The sequence below is a fragment of the Amblyomma maculatum genome, chromosome 2 (genome assembly GCF_055883805.1).
Source record: "Amblyomma maculatum isolate TAMU_Amacu chromosome 2, ASM5588380v1, whole genome shotgun sequence".
NCBI lineage: Eukaryota > Metazoa > Arthropoda > Arachnida > Ixodida > Ixodidae > Amblyomma > Amblyomma maculatum.
This window is the reverse complement of record NC_139345.1, coordinates 129,450,397-129,470,043: the sequence shown is the minus strand read 5'-3', so window position 1 is coordinate 129,470,043 and position 19,647 is coordinate 129,450,397. Positions and strand designations below refer to the sequence as shown.

General features: G+C 43.0%; 1 protein-coding gene across 1 annotated transcript; it reads left to right on the top strand.

Annotated features, from left to right (window-relative positions):
• The first annotated feature begins 1,460 nt into the window (after window positions 1–1,460).
• LOC146199850 (carbohydrate sulfotransferase 2-like) lies at window positions 1,461–18,662 on the top strand. Its single transcript, XM_084592208.1, has 3 exons — window positions 1,461–1,497; window positions 10,447–10,940; window positions 17,503–18,662. The coding sequence occupies exons 1-3, from the start codon at window positions 1,461–1,463 to the stop codon at window positions 18,010–18,012; spliced, it is 1,041 nt and encodes a 346-aa protein (XP_084448334.1). The 3' UTR covers window positions 18,013–18,662.
• Window positions 18,663–19,647: the final 985 nt, after the last annotated feature.

Sequence of the window (19,647 nt, the reverse complement as noted above, 5' to 3'; positions counted from 1 at the left end):
CCACGCGTCCCTCATAGTCGATGTTGCTTTGGAAAGTTAAACCGTATAGATCAAACCAATCGCCCCACCATAGGAGGAGTAAGCATCATCCATGTATTATTTGGCCCTTGCAGATGCCTGATGCAAAGGCGAATAAGCTTGACCATTTTCGTGGCAGGACTATGCCTATTCGTCTGTAGTGTATTGTACGCATGGAGAAACGTACAGGTGGGAAATACTTGCCTGCAGTTAAAGCAAGCGTCAGATGCTGGGGAAAAGGGACAAGGTAATGTATGGCTGCTTTTCATAACTTTTTCCCTCCTACCTATTCTTTCGATAACTTCGCAAACGGGCAGTAGAAATAATGTCAGTATAGTAATAACAACGTCATGGGTGGGCCTTTAATGCCCAGAAAATTTTCTATAAATTTGCTGCTCTGTCTAACTTTATGGTGCTTTTTGGTGGGTGACAGATCGGTTTACGAACACGGCGAAATGCTTCAAATTCAACACGAACGACACATTTGTATAAATGAGACTCATATGTGGCACTAAAAAATACGAAGGAGCGATTAAAATTACGCACTTCATATAGTAGTGATTATATGCATCATAGAGTGTTAATAGGCAAAAGAAATAAGAATTCCTCACGTACGACGTGCTCAAAAATGAGCAAAGCGCCAAGCAAAGAATGCAACTTTTACTACATAAACTTCAAGGATTGAAAGAAGACGTGTGGAAAGTAGAGCCCTATGGGAAATAAACGACTGGGCAATGAACAGCGAGCATGTAGCAGGGGCGTTGAACCAGAACCCTTCTCTCGAGTGGAAAGGAACGGCGGTTTGGATCTTGGCACAGCGCGATTGTCCACTTGATAAAGAAAAGGACAGCCTAAGAAATTGAATGCATCCGGTGACCACAGCCAACAAACCACAAATTCCGCTTCACGGCCTCCAGCAGAGTTTTCTCCCACTGGTATAATTACCTCCCGCAATTCAAAAATCAGCAAAGCCCCTATGTAGTGAGTCCCCATGGGGCCGCGGATCAATTGAGCAAGGCGGCTGTAAGACATATAACGTCGCCGAGGGCGAAGCATCTCTGGCTCCGGGAAGGTTACCATTGAAAATTGTATCAGTGCGGTTATTATCGTCATTTGAGAAACAAGCTGGACAATACAAAGGATGGTCATAGCATATGCTTACTAAGGTTAGGAGGGCGAACCATTTATTGTTAAAGAATGGGAGAAAGTACTGCGCTATCGTTTTACGGCGCATCGCAAACGACTAGGTGTGAGACATTTAGTTAACAAGGATATGGCTGATAACGTTAATGAATGTGGCCGTATTGAAACGAGGGCGAAACGTACCATAGTAAAGCTTACGAAGAAGCAACGAGTTAAATATTGTACAGGCCTACGCATTCAGTTCCGGTACAGAAGAAAAATAGTCTATAGGTTGACAGGGATATCAAAATAGTCGTTCAATGGCGCAGCTTGAGTGCCAGGTTAAGGAAAAAGCAGGTAAGTGACCAGGAAGTAGGGAACTACTGCGTCAGTTTTAGGAAACGCAAATGGGAGTGCTCAATAAAGTTCAGAGAAAGCAATGACTTACAAATCATGAATAATTTCTTTTGAAAACGGCACAACCGAAAGTATATTTTCGCAGTTATTTATTCTTCTCAACGGCCCAAAGCAGCCCTGCGTTGTGCGATTGAAAGTTCAGAAAGCGAGCCTAAAACGGAATAGTTATTTCGTTGTGCGCATGCTGGTATGGTAGACTGCGTAAAGGCCCATTGAGATGTAGCGAATATAAGGAACCTGCAATGACCACCAGGCGGCGCCACTGCATTGCAGCGTTCAGCGCTACCAACGCCGGTCATGTAGATTTCGGAGCACCGCCGGGCAGTCCAGTAAGGCGCTTATAGGATCAATTTTACGGTTATAAGATTATTTAGGGCATGTTCGAGTGTTTTAGGCTGTTTTTGACATTTGTTTTTTTTGATACCAGCGTATAAGCGTGCAAATGAATGGCGAGGACCTCAAGTGAAGCGTCTATCGCAACAAACTAGGTCTGCGTACGACGTCGAACGGCACAGAGTACTTTAGGCGACAGCATATTGCCAGCTAGTTCGGTCGAAAAGCCGTCGCCGTAGTAGTAGTAGCAGTAGTAGTAGTAGTAGCAGTAGTAACAGTAGTAGTAGTAGTAGTAGTAGTAGTAGTAGTAGTAGTAGTAGTAGTAGTAGTAGTAATAATGGAAGTGGTAATAGCAGTAGTAGTAGTAGTGGTAGTAGTAGTAGAAGTGGTAGTATTAGTAGTATAGTGGCAGTAGTATTAGTAGTAGTTGTAGTATTAGTAGTAGAAGTGGTAGTAGCAGTAGTAGTAGTAGTGGTAGTAGTAGTAGTGGTAGCAGTAGTAGTAGAAGTGGTAGTAGTAATAGTAGTAGCAGTAGTATTAGTAGTAGCAGTGGTAATAGTAGTACAAGTAGTAGTAGTAGTAGTAGTAGTAGTAGTAGTAGTAGTAGTAGTAGTAGTAGTAGTAGTAGTTGTAGTAGTAGTAGGCCTTGTTGTTTTGTAATGGTAGCGGTAATAGTAGTAGAAATTGTATCCTGGTAATTTGTGGTCCTAGTGATTGACGACTGATTGGGGTGCGATAGGCAATGACGAGTTAACAAAAACATTTTAATTATTTAATTAATTGACCCCGCCGGGATGGCGCAATGGTTACGGCGCTCGACTACTGTGCTCAAGGAGGCGGGATCGAATCCCGGCCTCGGCGGCCCCTTTTCGGTGGAGGCGAAAAGCAAGGCGCCCGTGTGCTGTACGTTGTCAGTGCACGTTAAAGAACCCCAGGTAGCCGAAATTTCCGGAGTCCTCCACTACGGCGTCTCTCATAGCCTAACTCGCTTTGGGACGATAAAGCCCACAAAACCAAAACCAAACATTTAATTATTTGATGAAATAAATAAATGAAAAAAAAAAATGAAAAATTAGAAAAAAAGGCGTTCAAAGGTGTTGAAATTCTCAAAATGAAAAGCCAATGCTTGATGACACCAATAAATAAAAACGACTGTGTAAGTGATGAACTAAATAAGTGAAACAATCGAGAAAAGAAAAATGAGTTAAAAAGTGTCAGACTGTTGATATGAAAAACCATTGCTTGGTGATGCTGAATACCAGTGTATGAAAATGAAAACAAAAAACTTATAAATAGATATTACAGACTGGAAAAGTGAAAAATATCCGCTTGTGTAAAACGATATCGCGTCATACCCTTAACCGCGAGCTAAAGTGTCACCCTCATTTTTGTTTTCACTTGTTTTTGTGCACACGTTTTATGTCTATTGTTGAATCGATCGATTCAAGCCATGTTTGTCTGTGAAGAGTGAAAACAAGCACGTGCTTGCAAGGGCTTTAGCTGCTACTCTCTTGAGCAGCAGCATGTATAGAGTGTCCTCGTTGTTCAAGATTGTTATTCCGCGTAATTCTTAAAATTTGCGTTTTAAACTCGTATCTCGCGAAAACGGCGTGCAGGTAAGAGGCAACTAAAAAGCTGCAGCTGCTGGCATGGCTGAAATTGATGACTTTAATCGCAGCTTGCACCTAGCGTGATTCGTTAGTAAGGGACCTTAATTGAATCAGCGGAGAGCAAGCGTGCGCGGATTGGGCGGCTAAGCATAAACTGCACGATAAATAATTGATTGGAGAGCTCTTTGACGGTATCATAAACTTGGTTTAGCGAACCGATGAGCTACCTCGTCCTACCAAGGCGTTCTAATTTTACCTGCCGTAAGACTGCTGTCCGCCACACTCTGTACGGCATTTTTATTTTGCATCACATCGCCTCTTGTCATGCTTATATTCCGTTATCGCTCGCTGCTCCTTTTTACTCATATTGCCTTCAGGAAATGTGTTTACAAAACCTTGCAAGTAACTGAAGTGTACATTACAAACGTGATGCATCGAGCTAAGCGTCACATAACACAGCAAATTGAGTTATGAATTATTGCTTACTTAGCAGGCACTATCGCATTCTTTCTGGCTTAAGCAACAACTCCTTTCGTCGACACAAGAAAACAAGATGAATTCCTGTTAAACCCCGTGAAAAACCGCAGGAAGTGCCATTAAGTTTCCCTTAGCAGCTGTGTTAGAACACAAGGCAAGAAATGAGTGAGCTGTCAACCAGGAAGTTGAAAATAACTGCTATCAACACGTGCCACGATGCAGCATGATCAGTGATGTCTCAGAACCGTCGTGTACCACACTTGAATAGCTTAAACACTTCATGCTAACCCAGTAGTTGGTGCAATTAGCATTCGTAAAAAGGAAATACGTAAATATCGGGTGAATTGTTTCCCCTGTCAATTCTCGAGGAAGTCTTTTGTCACCTAGGGCTTCATTCGGGGTTGTAAAGTGGCAGTATGCTTTGCAGCAGCGGCGCACATTCTGCTCCCACTACAAAGACGATTAAGACGACAAAGCAATCAAGTTTAATTCAATGCATGTGCTCATGTTTTAACCATAGGAGGGCAGTTGCGTATAGCCTGCGCACTTCTTGACCTCCTCAGGGTTGATACTCACGGCTACTAGGTGGCGACACGGGTAGCGGCAAAGTACATTGCAAGTTTCGTATAGGATTTCGAGTTCTCAAGTCAATCTAGATTTGACCAGTGAATGAAATAAACAAGTTGCCAAGAAACCTATCAAGAATTCAGCAAACAGCTATGGAGAATTAGCAGAGCAATTCAGGATCTCCCTGATGCACAGATATTTGGCTAGAACGGCAGCCTAGCAATGGCTGTAGTGTTCAAGAACACATGTTTTATTTTACCATTATTACTGCACAATGCCCCGTAGAAGACTGAACGTCAGAACATTAAAGCCACTAGCTGCATAGGAAGGGCAGATCTGGGTGCACTTTCAAGGGTAACCTATAAACCTACGGTAAACGACAGAAACAAGGAAATGCTGAATAAAAAGCGTTCGGGCTCGCTCTAATGAAAAGAAAGCCTAAAAGCGGCCGAATGGAAATAAATCATTGGTAAAAATGTCATGTTCGTCCCGATATGGAAGATCAGCAATGTCGTCACCAATATGCTAGACAAGATAGTTAAAAAAGCATGAGAACTCTGCAAGTCAGCGCGTAGCAGCAAAAAGCAAGACAAAACAATGAAAATCGGGCAGAGAGGGTGGCGGCAAAACTGGACGTCCTCTCGGTAAACAAAGAGGAAGTAACAAATCTTTCCATGTGATTGAAATGAGACATCGGCTGGTAAGGTTCAGGTAGCGCAGCTTATTTAAAGCTTTGCGGCAAAGTTGTGCAAAAAAAAAATCTTTTCGCACTGGTTGTGCATGCATTATCTGATGGCCTCGGCACTACCTGAATCTTCAAATATTCTGAATTGAGAAAAATGAGTATCCGGGGTGCGCTCGAAAAGCACAAGCCTCAAGGCACACCACAAACGGGCCAAAATGAGGTAATGCGGAGTAGAGCATAATCCCGGGTCGACGCTTGGCCAGCTTCACGACGCATTAAATCGTCGTTTGCCGGCATCTCATTAAAGTTATACATACATACATACATACATACATACATACATACATACATACATACATACATACATACATACATACATACATACATACATACATACATACATACATACATACATACATACATACATACATACATACATACATACATACATACATACATACATACATACATACATACATACATACATACATACACACACACACACACACACACACACATACACACACACACACACACACACACATACATACATACATACATACATACATACATACATACATACATACATACATACATACATACATACATACATACATACATACATACATACATACATACATACATACATACATACATACATACATACATACATACATACATACATACATACATACATACATACATACATACATACATACATACATACATACATACATACATACATACATACATACATACATACATACATACATACATACATACATACATACATACATACATACATACATACATACATACATACATACGGCAAGGACTTGAACCTTACGCCCTTTTGGGCTTACTGTCTGCAGTTTTGGAGGTATTTACGACTGTTATTTGCTAATAGATATATACCAAACTTATACTTCAGTCAATGAAATAACCAGGCAATATTTGGAAATGCCGCGGCAGGACACCAAATAATATACACCTTTCATAACTGCAGTTAACTACTTCTGCGTTACAGCCTTCATAAACGACGTGAAAACATTTGAGCCAGTCGAAACATCCGCAGAATTAGAGCATTGCTTAATCAGCATGTAGGAGGGGCCGATGTAAAGAAGTAGAGAATAGGGATAAAGTTGACTCTGCGGCCATACTACATCCCAAAGCAAATTGATAAAACCAATGAGGAAGGGTGTCGAACAGTCAGGCAAGGAGAATGGCGGCAACAGTATTAACAACCATGAGTTTGTGGGTGATATTCAGAGAACTGCATAACTGGAGAAGGGGAACAGTTCGTAAAAGCTAGTGAAGAATGTCCCAGTAAACTTCGATTTGCTGATGACATGCCTTGTTACGTACTGATGGACCGAATAGCTTATTATGATGGACGAACCTGAAAGGTAAAACTGAAAATTCGACCTAAAAGTTATAAGGAAGAGATGAAAACTAACGCTCAGCAATCAGGGAGTAAACAAGTTTCAGTTTGAGTATAATTAATTGCGGTTTAGGTTCGGCATAAAGCCTGATGAAACCATTATTTAACCTTGAAGTGACAGCACGCACAATGCAATGAGAGGCCAAATGTTTCTGAATTCGTTACCCTGTGAGAAACTACTTTGCAGCTTAAGATGGTCGCTATTGATTCGAGGTAACTGTTTCGGGCCAGTGTCCGTACCTGTCACCAAAAAACCACAGAACTAAAGGAATTCAGAAAATGCTATTAGAGTACGCCGTCCATTTTCTTCGGCATACCTCGCTTGCGCATGTATACATCTTCCCTTAAATATTACAGTTACGACCTACCAACCAGCATTTTATAACGTGCCTGCATTCATGATAGTCAGGCTGGTGACAGACTGCTTCAAGGAGCAAATCTTTACACCGTCATTCGTTCTATGGTTCCAAGGATAGTACTGCACATGCTTGATCTGTAGACATCAGGTTGTTCTTGAGTTCAGCTCTTCTTTTATGGTACTTTCTACTTCTAACACACTAGCGCCACGTGCAACAGTAATGACAACAAAAAAGCTCCGTATGACGCGCGCACTTATACGTCTCCGCTGGGAGCGGAGACCATGTGAAATTTTCGCAATGCTCCTTGATTGCTTGTCATGTTGGTGTGACGCATATGCCGTGTTAGGCATATAGCATTTGCGTCACGTCAGTCTGTCACTGCTTCTGCTTTTGGAGAGTTTAGAGGTAAGCAATTCTTTCCATCTTAATTGGCAGCGATGGACAGGCTGTGGAACCTAACAGCGGAACATGCTGCTGCGACGCCGTGAAACGAAGCTTGATGCTGTCACCTAATTATTGCATCAGATTGCATGACCGCTTGTCAGTTTTTCAAAACAATTTTCTGGACATCGGTATAATTTCAGTGAAGTTACATTGTTCATGGAATTATCTATCGACTGCTCGAATATTTGTTGCATCTTGTACAGCTATTGTACAATGTGCAGTTGTTTGAGTGTTAAAATAAACAAACTGTATCATCCAATTAGCGAAAAACGTAATTTTCTCGAATCAAGCGGCACCACTGGCATCTTTGCAACCTTTTCATGATATTCATTGTATTGTTTCTGCGAAGCAACATGTCAGGATTGCAGCTTCCAGACGTGAGCGTGGGCTGTAATATAGCAATGGGCGCTTTGCCACTGAAATGTTCAATGAAATAAAGCTATGAACGAGCTACCGAAGTGAGCTCATCGGAATAGACGGATATCCTCAATCACGTTCTACAAAGATCTTCAATGCTTTAGGCTGCCGGTTCCATGTCTGAATTCTGTTCTCAGACGTCGCTTCGGAAGTCGTCGAATATTCTTCTTGTTTAAAATCTGACTTATATGCGGGCTCAAAAAAGTAAAATTTATTCTTTATTGCGCATAAATAATATTGAAATTGAAATTGGTCGCACATACGAGAGCAATTTATTTTAGGTTTATTTAAAACTGGTCTTGTTTTTAGGTAGCTGGTATATCTACTGATGGTTACCATTAACACTCGCTAAATGCGATCCTGCTTGCTTAAAATTAAAGATAATTATCGGAAGTTCTATGTTCTTTGTCAGAAAGACCATTGAGCTCCGTTATGCGCAGTAGGGCCATTAGAGAAAGCCCTTCAAGATGCCTACCATTCCAAGAAATGAAAGTTAAACTCCCGCATGTATATATCTTATAAAATATGCATTTATTACAAAAACAAATGCCGTATAACTATTGTACATATACACTATAGAACTGAGCACATTATTGCATACTTCCCCTTATCCCAATTCGTGAGTGATAACAACCAATGAAAATGTAAAAGCGAAAAAATTGGAACATTTGAGCTAGATGACATATATGCGCTTTCTCGTGTCGGTCCCCCTCCGCGCACGTGCACTTTTCTATCCGCTTAGTTATTTATGCCATAATTTTTCAGTGTATTCTCATCAGCATGCAGTCACGTTGTACCACATTATCTCCAAAACCGCTCTCATAGAAAAGCCCCGCTTAAAGCAAGCCCTACGAACATGCCCGCGTGGAGTAGGGTTAGCATGCCTTATCTCATCCCTTCTTGGCTTATGTTTCTTATCTCATCGTTCTATATCGCAGGAGCTACCTGTGTTATCAGCTCCTGCCAACTCGGCCATATCATGTGGTCTCCTCACGTGACGCAGCGTGCCGACCGATCACTGCTCAAACACGTCACTTGCTACATATTACCTGCCAGCTATATACATGCGCTGACTACTATAACACCGACCCCGGCTTGTCTTCATAATGGGACCTTTTGCGATGTCTATTTGATGCAATATATTACTATAAAATACAGAAAAAAATAATATATGTTCGAAATTCGGTATTACAGCTTTAATGGTTCGGTTTGTTTTGTGAGATTAAGGTCCCAAAGTGACCCAGGATTACAGTTTTATTCTTTCGTCGGAAGGCAGACCAAGACACGAGCGTTCAACAGCAAATTTATGAAACTGACAATTTTCACCGAGATGGCAATTTTATTTTCCGTATCCGCAATAAACTTCTCCCGTTCAGCAACGAAGCATTATGGAAGACCTCTTAAAGAGGCTGTTTCAAAGCAGCGCTATTCTGACTATGTATTGATCGCGTCTAGGCGATGACCTAGTACGGATTTTTTATTGCTGCTCAAGCATTATACAGGATGCCGCTGTCATTGAAAAGCGCGGGACGACATGTTAATAAACATTTTCAGGTAATGTTATAAAAACGAATTGTAAGCAGTATGAAGAAAAAACAGCAACTGCTAGTTATGGAAACTTAGTTCAACTTTCGAGGGTTAGGTTACGCGTAATAGTTCTAAATCATAGCTAATTTATTGTTATTGCGGTATTTGTTTTGGTGGGTGCTTGGTGTAAATGATATTGTACCAGCCGTAATAAGAATATTTCTGTACGACACTCGTGGGAATATTCGATGCATAGAATTTAAATCCTGGAGACAGCACAGTAGTGCAGCTTTTCGCTTCTAAGCGCTTTTTTTTTTATCGCTGGAGCATTAGTACCCAATGTCAAAAAAAAAAAAAATGACCGTGTTCGGGAATAGCCATAGCTCTGGTAATGCTTTTTAAATTTTAGCGTTGGTTTTTGGATGTGCTCGTAGATATATTTTCAATCATATATCAGTAGACATTGTAGAAAAAGTTCAATAATAATATTAATAAATGATTAACGATAATTTATTATGCCTGCAATTTGTATTGTGCAATCATACTCCATGTAAGCTATCCAATATTATAGGACGATGCCACAGCGTATAGCTCGTCTTATTCACAAACTAATTAACAGTAACTAATAAGATCTAAAATTAGTCTAGTATAATCGTACCTTACATAAGCTATCCAAAATATTAGTTGGCGTTGCAGTGTGAATTTAATTTTTAATTGCAACACAGAATTAGTAAAGCGTAATTATGCTCTAGATAAGCTAATAACGATGTAATATTGTGCTGATATTATACTGTTATGATTAACTGCGCAATACTGCAACAGCTGTGAAGCTAAGCATTGACTCGAAGGCTTGACATTGATCCTGAGCTGAAGGTCATACGGACGCAGACCGCCAGTGCTCGACTTTTGCGTTGACGAGAGATTTCGGTCTAAAAGGGCAGATACAATGAAAAGTGCTTATGGAAAACACGCATCAAGTTAAGGCTGCTCTCTTTGTTTCATATGGGTCACTTGCAACTCATCGCGCAGGAAGCAATGGAGGAAATGGATTGGCCAAAATTTCAGCAGTCGATGCCATCGACTCCAGCTTGGAGTGGGAGCTTCCTGGAAATTTCCGGGCGGCCCTGGATACGTATTCCGCTGTTCCGATTTCGGACGTCAAAATAGTGCTGATCGTCGGCTACTACAGGTCTGGCTCTTCATTCGTCGGAGAGCTGCTCTCCTCTGGACCTCGAACGTTCTTTCACTTCGAGCCCCTGATGCTCTTCACTGTTAGCGGCAGAGTTCGTCCGGGAAGACAGGGCCACGCATTTCAGCTGCTTGACGAACTGGTCAGGTGCAGGATGCAGAACGTGCCGCTCTACACAGTGTGGTCCGAGAATAATCCTTACTACAAGTACAACCACTTCCTGGCGGAACTTTGCGGAAACGGAGAGTCGTGTTCCTCTCCGGGACACGTGTCGGCGCTTTGCTCTCGGGCCAAGACACAGGTGTTCAAGTTCACAAGACTTTCTGTGGGCCAGGTGAGGATGTATTATAATTTGTCACCGTTATTTTAGGAGAGTCAGATGAAGAAGCGTCCAAACGAACGAATTTCGCGCGATAAAATGCGTGAGGTAAACTACCGCGGACTTGTAAGAGTATCATTATTATGTGACATTTGTGCATGCCCGTAATACGTTCGAAACCGAGGCGCTGTTCATGTGTCTTTCTAATAACCTTGGCGCATACTAAGGGTAACTATTCTGATAAAATATATCATTATTCATTAAAGGAAAACTAATTGATTCATGTGAGAGGTGTGTAACACTCCCTGTTATTCTTTGTTTAAAGCATAACCAGGAATCCTGTGCTTAACCAGCATACACACACAAAAAAAAACAGTGATATGTATCGCCAAATGTACGCCTAAAACATAATAAAAAAAAATTGATGCTCAAATAATCCAACTGCAAGCATGCAAATCTTCAAAAATAAAAATAAGCAGCCGGAACTTTTCCTCGCTCGCGGAATGGATCCAGTAGTGGCTATGTGCTCTATCTTGGTGCCGTAAACTTTATCGACCGATTATACATTTTCGATTGCATTCCAATTCGCTTTAGCATAAGGGTAGCATCAAACGAAATCAGCAGCCAGTCAGTTTTAGATATCAAGAGATAACTGCCCACACAGATAACTGCCTATGCACCTCACCATACACGCAAGATCATAATCAACTGCCTACTACTACATCCGATGAGGAGGTTTGTAACAAATACGCCATAGACATGCTCGCTTCCACAGTCGTTCAAAGGCAGGCTCTACCTCACGTAACGGCCAAAAACTGCATAAGTTCAAATTGGAGGATGTGTAATCGGTACTTGTACGCTGCGCCTAGCTTGACACAGGTGGCAAGAAAAGAAATTACCCGTACTGCAATAGTAATACCTAATGCCTTCAATATCGGTTGTTCAATATGGATTATTATAGCTTATAGATCTTGACATATGTGCAGCGCATAAAAACAAATTGGGAGTGGCTCGGCTATGCCAGGATATGCGTAGTGAGAGGTACGTTTTTCTGGCTGAGATTGTTCTGGTCATTGTGTGCTTAGCAATAAGATTGGTTTGTTGGCTTGTGGGGTTTAACGTCCCAAAGCAACTCAGGCTATGAGAGACGCCGTAGTGGAGGACTCCAGAAATTTCGACCCCCTGGGGTTCTTTAACGTGCACTGACATTGCAAAGCACACGGGCACCGTGCTTTTCGCCTCCATCGAAAAGCGGCCGCCGAGGCCGGAATTCGGTCCCGCATCCTTGGGAACAGTAGTCGAGCACCGTAACCACTGCGCCACCCCGGCGCAATAAGAGCGATAAGCAATAAGAGACATTGGGTACACACATCTTTTATTTATTATGATTGACAGAAACGAAGACTGCTCGATGATCTGTGAAGTGGCATGTAGCAGTCTCAATTTTTGCCTATAGAGTATTTCGATTTGGTAGAGTCCCTTTCGTATACAAGTTCTATAGTAGTTCCCCACTGTATATTCTGGAAGTGAGCGTCTGAAGCTAAAGTAAGGTGAAACTTGCAGCGATTAGACTCTATTTTTCTGCATCTGCGTCAAACGTTGTGATACAGCCGCTTATTTAATCTCCGTTTTTTATACTCAAAACTGCCCTGCGACGCGTGGTTCGGGTGATAAAGCGGCATGCGTGAGGCGGCGACGAAGCTCGCGGCGCACCTGTGGGGTCTATCTATTACCATGGTGTTGGCGTATGCGCACAACCGCTTATCCGTTTGACGTCAAGCGCGGCTCCGAGGGTGGAGCGGTCGCCGCCTCGAGATCGAGCAGAGTCACCACCTAGTGGCATAGAGGCGAACCCTACCCAGTGTGGATGTGGATGCGTGTTCGCGTCGTGTGCCCGCCGCAGTGATTTATGTGCGCGTGTGTGGCGTGTACAAGAGTGCTTTTTGTTTGTTTCGTGGTTCCTGTGCGCTTTTTGCTTACCTATATGCCTGTTGCAAAAGAAATATGAACAGATTATTACAGCACGCTCCATTCAAAATAAATACTTACCCATATCGAGCATGTCACGCTGCAAAGGACATCAGTCGTGGTCTTCGGCTCTTGAGATTCTTTGATAAGTGGTGTCTCAAAAAAAAAATAAATATGCTGTTAGGCTCTGCAAAATAGGTTGCTGCCATCAATACAACGTAATGCAAACGGTCAAAAATCATGAATTCCCACTTCTGTTTGGAATACCGCAACTACTGAAACATGCGACCGCCGACTGCTGCCTAGCAAAACGAAATTTGAAAAAGCCACTCTGTACCTTCTGTATCCACGATAGAGTTGTCTCAGTACATTTTTTTCGGTTTTGTTGTTTTTTTGTTGTTTGTAGTGCCGTCTTTTTTTTTTGCTCTTGCTGTGTCTTAGTGGTAGGGCGCTCGACTGCTCATTTTGAGAACAGGTGGTTCGACCCCGGCCGTTTCGAGAGGCGCTCCTCGGCTGTTGGATTTGATTGCACGTTAGACAATCCCATGAGGTCAACGACACCGGGGCTCACCCCTACATCATCCGTCATATAGTTATGTCGCATGGTGCGTTAAACCCATAAATGTATTTCTTTTCTTCTTTCTTTTTTTCTGTTGAAGGCTTCTGCACATCCGTAACAGTGGTAATATGAGCACATTTCGCTTTAGAGAAATGCTCGAACGTTTGAGAAACAAATCTTCCCAGCCCTGTTGCACTAAATATTACATAAAACACATAGATCAATGTACACTGCTAGCCCATTAGAATTATTAGAACGCCTTTTCGTCTAAGCAGTCTTTCCAGCAAATTAGTTGTTTCTGATAAGGGGGGTAAATAGCTTCCTACATGCTTAAACATCGGTGTTTAGTTCGGGAATAAATACATAATTATAGGCACATGATAAGATAAACTCCATTTCTTTCAGGATAGTTTTATATCCGACACCTGCATGCTTTGGAAGTAAACGACAGAACCGCCCCAAGTCACTGCTCAACAATAAATACAATGATGAATACATTTTCAGCCTTCAAAATTCCTTGCCAAAACATGACAGCGACCAAGCGCAGTTTTTACGACGTCTTCGCAGCTACTGATTCATAGCTTGTACTTTAACGTTACTAAAAATTAATCACTGGTAGTCCTAAATTCTGCCAAGAATGTAAAACTTCTGTCACACAGTGAAATTTATTGTCATTGAAAGAATATAATTACACCACTAATTTATCATTTATAAACATCACACGCATCAGAAATTCCTTATACTTCCCTCGATTTCAGGAACTAATTTAGAGTCATTTCAGAGTGCAACACTACCAGATTATCTGCCGCAAGAAGCATCCTCCTTATTGTGAGCTCGGCAAACTCAATCCACTCACCGCTCTACTCGTGACCAGTTAGCTTTACTGTGCTGCGAGGTTTCCTGTACAGTGTCGGCGTAATCTAATTTTTGGGGAATACTTTGTGACAGGCTGTCTAGCCAGAGTTGATGTCTACTCAATCTACGGCAACCCGCCGGGCTGTACGCTGTTAGTGCTACATTTAACCAGCTAAATCCTCGAGTCAAGTACGATATTGTTACGGACGACAAGGAAGAAGAAGCGGGCAGTGGCGCGGGCAGGAGCGCTCGCGCTAGGCCCGCGAACATTCATTAAGCGTCATCTACCATCGTCATCGGTCATGTTCTGTATCCTTTCTTCATCGGTTTGCCGCTTCGTAACATTTGGTTGGAGGTGCGGCGTACGGCATCCCCATCCTCGCCTTGGAGCATCGACGCCATCTTCAAGCCGGGACCATCACCGAAAGCCCAGGGACATCGCCGAGCAGCTTCGCCCAGCCCTTCAAGCCCAGACCTGAACAACTACCACCGCCCAGCCCCCAGCCCGGACCTGAAGACAAGGAGAACAGACATACCGATCAGAACCGAGATGAAGGACCCGAAAGACCTGAATGACCCGAAGGAACCGATGGACACGAACACGCAACCCCCGCCCAAGCTGCCCGACGTGACCTCGAGCCATCGGTCCCATGGACTCTGGTGACGGATGGTCGACAGCTCCAAGGGAGGCGGATCACCCACGCATCAGACATCGTACCGGCAAGCCGTTCTATTCTTCCGTCTTCCTCTTCTTCTTCAAGCATCCAGACACGCCCATCATCATGCCATAAAATCATTAACATCACTAAACTTCCTCGTCCACGATCGGGACGATCGCTCGGTGGCCCCGAGTCATGTTACGGACGACAAGGAAGAAGAAGCGGGCAGTGGCGCAGGCAGGAGCGCTCGCGCTAGGCCCGCGAACATTCATTAAACGTCATCTACCATCGTCATCGGTCATGTTCTGTCTCCTGTCTTCATCGGCTTGCCGATTCGTAAAAATATAATGAACAAGGCTGCCTCGATTCATTCTAAAGTACTGTACGAACCTTGTATCTCCGTGGGCTCGACACTAAATTTACTTGTCGCACTCGTGCAAGACGCGCACACTGTGTTGAAAAGGTCATATGTCATGTCCAGGCCCGAGAATCAGGCCCGTGAGCGCCGTACAACGCAAAAAACGTGCGAAGCGATGCCAGTAAATCTAAAAGACGGGTGGCTTTTTTGCTGCATTGGCGAAATCCACGAATTTTTCTGCAATATTGAAACACACTAAACAGTAAATCGGTAATGCATCGCATAAGACACGTTTTTCAGGCCAACAAACCTGCCGTAAAGTCAAAAGCAGACATACGTCGCGTGCGTTTCAGCGAACGCCGCCGGATGCCGATCCCCATTAGCGGAGCGACGGTGGCGACACCTCTAGGTCGCTCTCGCGGCGCACACCGCACCTGCTGCTTCTCTCCGGTTTCCATGGCAACGGCGCATGCGCACAGCAGGCCTCTTTCAGTCACCGCGAAATGCTCGACTGGTCGCCGAGTGTAGTTTTCGCTACAAAAAACCGAAAGTGGTTGACTGTTTTCGAGACATATCGATAATGGCTCATTAGCTTATGTACAGCGGCGGTCATCTCCATCTGGTGTGAGCGGCAGCGGCCAGTTTTTATTTCCCTTTAAAAAGAAGGAATGAATTCACTACCCGCATTATCGTCGCGGTGTCCACGACAAGAGTAGGTTTTTCTCTCACATCAAGAATGCTTCATCTGTCGCAAAATAACAAATTGTGCTTGGCGCTGGAAAAATCAAACCCTCTCGTTTTGCGTCCCTCTGGGCTAGATTGGCGCTCGAGAGACTGATCACTGGCGGGTAAATTATTTTTCCACCAGGGCTGCCCGTCATGAAGTGAACGGGAAAGGACCATCTCTTCAGAATCCAGCGCGATGCCATAATGTCTGCAGTATGTTGTTGCATTAGGGTCTCAGTCAGGTACATGCAAGTTAGGCTGAAAAGATGGGAAGCAATATATCACTTGGCGAATTGGCAGAGCTGAAATAAAGTAAACAATATTTCTGTCGCGCTTGTTTTTCACGAGATGAATAAGAAGATTAGGGTACAAATGACAAATATTATGTGACGCGGTGAAACCAGGAGAAGACTGTATATAGCACACGTACTCGATGAGTGGACCTCGGCCTCGTTTAGGTTCACCAGGAAGCGGTTATAATACGAGAAAATGAATGTGCATTTCCGTCGTGGTCTCTCCAGTATTCGCGAACAGATGATTGCATCTGCTGGAGCACATGAAGCTAAGAATTTAATGCGGGAGGCAAGGGACTAGGCTCCAAGGTTTACGCACAAATGAAGCATCCTTTCTGCATGGAGCGAAAGTAGAGAAGGGGATGAGAAATCCAGGCTTTTGGCTTCACCTTTAATGTCATGTTGTCTATTTCGCTGATCAATCTTTTAAGGCGAAAGCCTTTCTAGTCTCATGATTCGTCGGTAGAAGTAACCGCCGGACATGTCATCAGGAAATGGCCATGCTATGATGACCGATTAAAAAAGGAAAAACTTTTGATACTGATTAATGGAGGTTATAATAGAGATTGATACAGGCTATAAGGACTAATGATAACTACTAAGGACTTGCAATGAACCATATTTTTAACGCAAATTGTAGTAACTATAATTGATTGCAATGAATAAAGTTACCTTCTAATGAATTGTAATGACTAGTAATGACTACAAATGACCAATATGTCTAACGGCGACTTGTAATGACTACAATTGATAAGAAATAACTGAAGTGCTTAGTAATGAGTAGTAATGACAAGTAATGACTAAATGGCTACTGGCTTGTGATGACTATGCTAATGACTATAAATGACTAATATGGCTAAAGACTACTCGTAACGACGACAATCTATTGAAATGATAAAAATGCTTAGTATTGACTACTAATGACTAAAATGAGAGGCCCAGAAAAAGAAGGAAGGAGAAAGAGGTAAAGGGAAGAGGTGAGAAAGAGGCGAATGAAAAGAGGAAGAACAGTAGGCTTTCGCCTTTCCCCTCTTAAAGATATGTAAGAGACCCTGTAGTTTTTAGCAAAGTAAATAACCGAAATTTTTTCGCAAGTAGTCTCACAGTAAAGTGTATTAACCGGATGTCGACATTATCTAAATGTGTGCCGATTGTGCAGGTGAGTGCCTGGATTCAGAGGAACCCGGAGCTCGCGGCGTCTATTCGCGTGGTCCACCTAGTGCGGGATCCGAGGGCCATATACTCCTCCCGCCGAGGTCTTCGTTGGTGCACGGACAATGAGGCCTGCGGAAAGGCGGCGGCACTTTGCGAGCAGATGCGCTTCGACCTTGACCAGTTCGATGAACTCAGCAGCAAAATGCGCCCAGACAGAACTTACCGGCTCCGTTTCGAAGACCTGGCCTCTGATCCCGGCAATGAAACAGCGCGCGTCTTTGCAAAATTGGGTTTGGATTTCGCGCCGTCCGTGGTAGCGTACTTGAAGAATCACACATCAGCTACTAGCGCTGATCTCCGGAACGCACATTCCACTAAAAGGAATACGAAGCAAGTCGTCGACAGTTGGAGGCGACGGCTTTCTAAGGAACAGGTCGAGGGAATCGAGAGAACGTGCGATGACGTTCTACGAAGGCTCAGATACGAACGAATCACTAGTGAGGCTGTGACGTAGAACGCTGCGGAATACCTCATGCATACCTATATCAAGTTTTGGATGGAGACACCGCATCTGCTGTAAGTTGTTAGGGGACGCAATATTTCTTTGTTTGCTCCCTCTCAAAATTCGTTTCCGATCATCTTGGATGATTTCAGTTGGGTTATGTTAGGGAAAATTACCGGGGATAAGTGCCTCGGCCAAGCATAATTTTTAGAGAGGTTTGAAAAAGTGGACCATTGTAGCTCGTTCACACATTGGGAATTCTAGTCCTTATTATCACGTTTACGGCTGAAGAGTTTCTCTTCAGTCTGGGAAGAAAGTTCCATTGTACAAGCATTGAGCCGTAGAGTTCTTTTCTCTAGAGCGTACCACGCATTTCCCAGCTCCTCCATGCAGTCAAGTGTAGTGTCTTCGTTTATAACATCCAGATTTACCTCTTTCAGCATCTCTGAATTCCCTTCTGCGAAGAACTCTGCTTTGATGAACTCATTAACACGAGATGAGCAAATAAATGAGCGAAAGCTGGGCATCTAAAGCTACAGCTGCTGTTCCTGTAGCGACCTAGTAGAGGCGGAAGCACGCACCTTCAAGTTCTTGTTAATTATGCACACTATTGTTATCTTGTTCCGTACAGAGCCGATAAAACGATTAAGATATCAATAAACACAAACACGACGTACGTGATGTCAGCATCCCACTCTGGTACAGTGAGTGCTGGATGGATACGATTAGTGCCTCTGCTTTGATCATGGGCGCTCTACAGAATATGTCCTTGACATCCGCCGACAAGTAATCAATAAGGGTTCAATGTAACATTTTAGTCCCCTCAGTGAGTGTTGAATATTTCCATTCGCAGCAGTCCTGGTTCGCTGCAGCAGATCGCCATAGCGAGGGCACTGTTTGCGGAATGGCGTAACTGGCATAGATATGCTCTAAATTCTTAGACTGAGACGGAAAATTGGTAAATGTTATAAACAACGAAGACATATGGGGTTGAATGATAACTGAAGAGGGAGAAAGCATTTAACTCCCAATATTTTGTTTTGAAGTCACTTCGAATAGACAAGGTGTCCGAATGAATCTAGCCATTCCTGTAACAAATAAAAAAATAAATAAAACGCCCTAGCCGCAAACACCCTGGAGGCTGTTAAGAGTAACGCAACCTAGATGTTAGTTTGTTTTGGTTTCCGGCTAACAATTGGCTAACATTTATTTATTGGCTTCGGGAACAAATGGTAAAAATCTCCAAAACTAGCCGGTGAAAGGTGTGTACAAAGGTATCATTTACGCACATTTCTTTACAAGCCTTAAAAGCAAGCTACCACCTGGCTAGCTAGTGGCGCATATTTCTCGCCAAGACAATTTTTTTTCTGGAAAGGACGTCTTTTGGGACGCTGATGTAACATATCTCTCAAGTCTATGCTTTTTCATTGCATATGTTATAATTCGTGTCACGCAAGAAATGAAAAGAAATCAATGCAAGAAAACGAAACCTTGGAGCAAATATTTCAGACAACTGTTTTTCAAGACGACTTATAAACACTTTGTTCCTGAAACAAATCAGTGAAACGTCTGATATTAAGGCTTTGCCAATAAAAAACATTTGAAAATGAAAATTATACTGTATATTGGCATCCCACAGCCCGATTC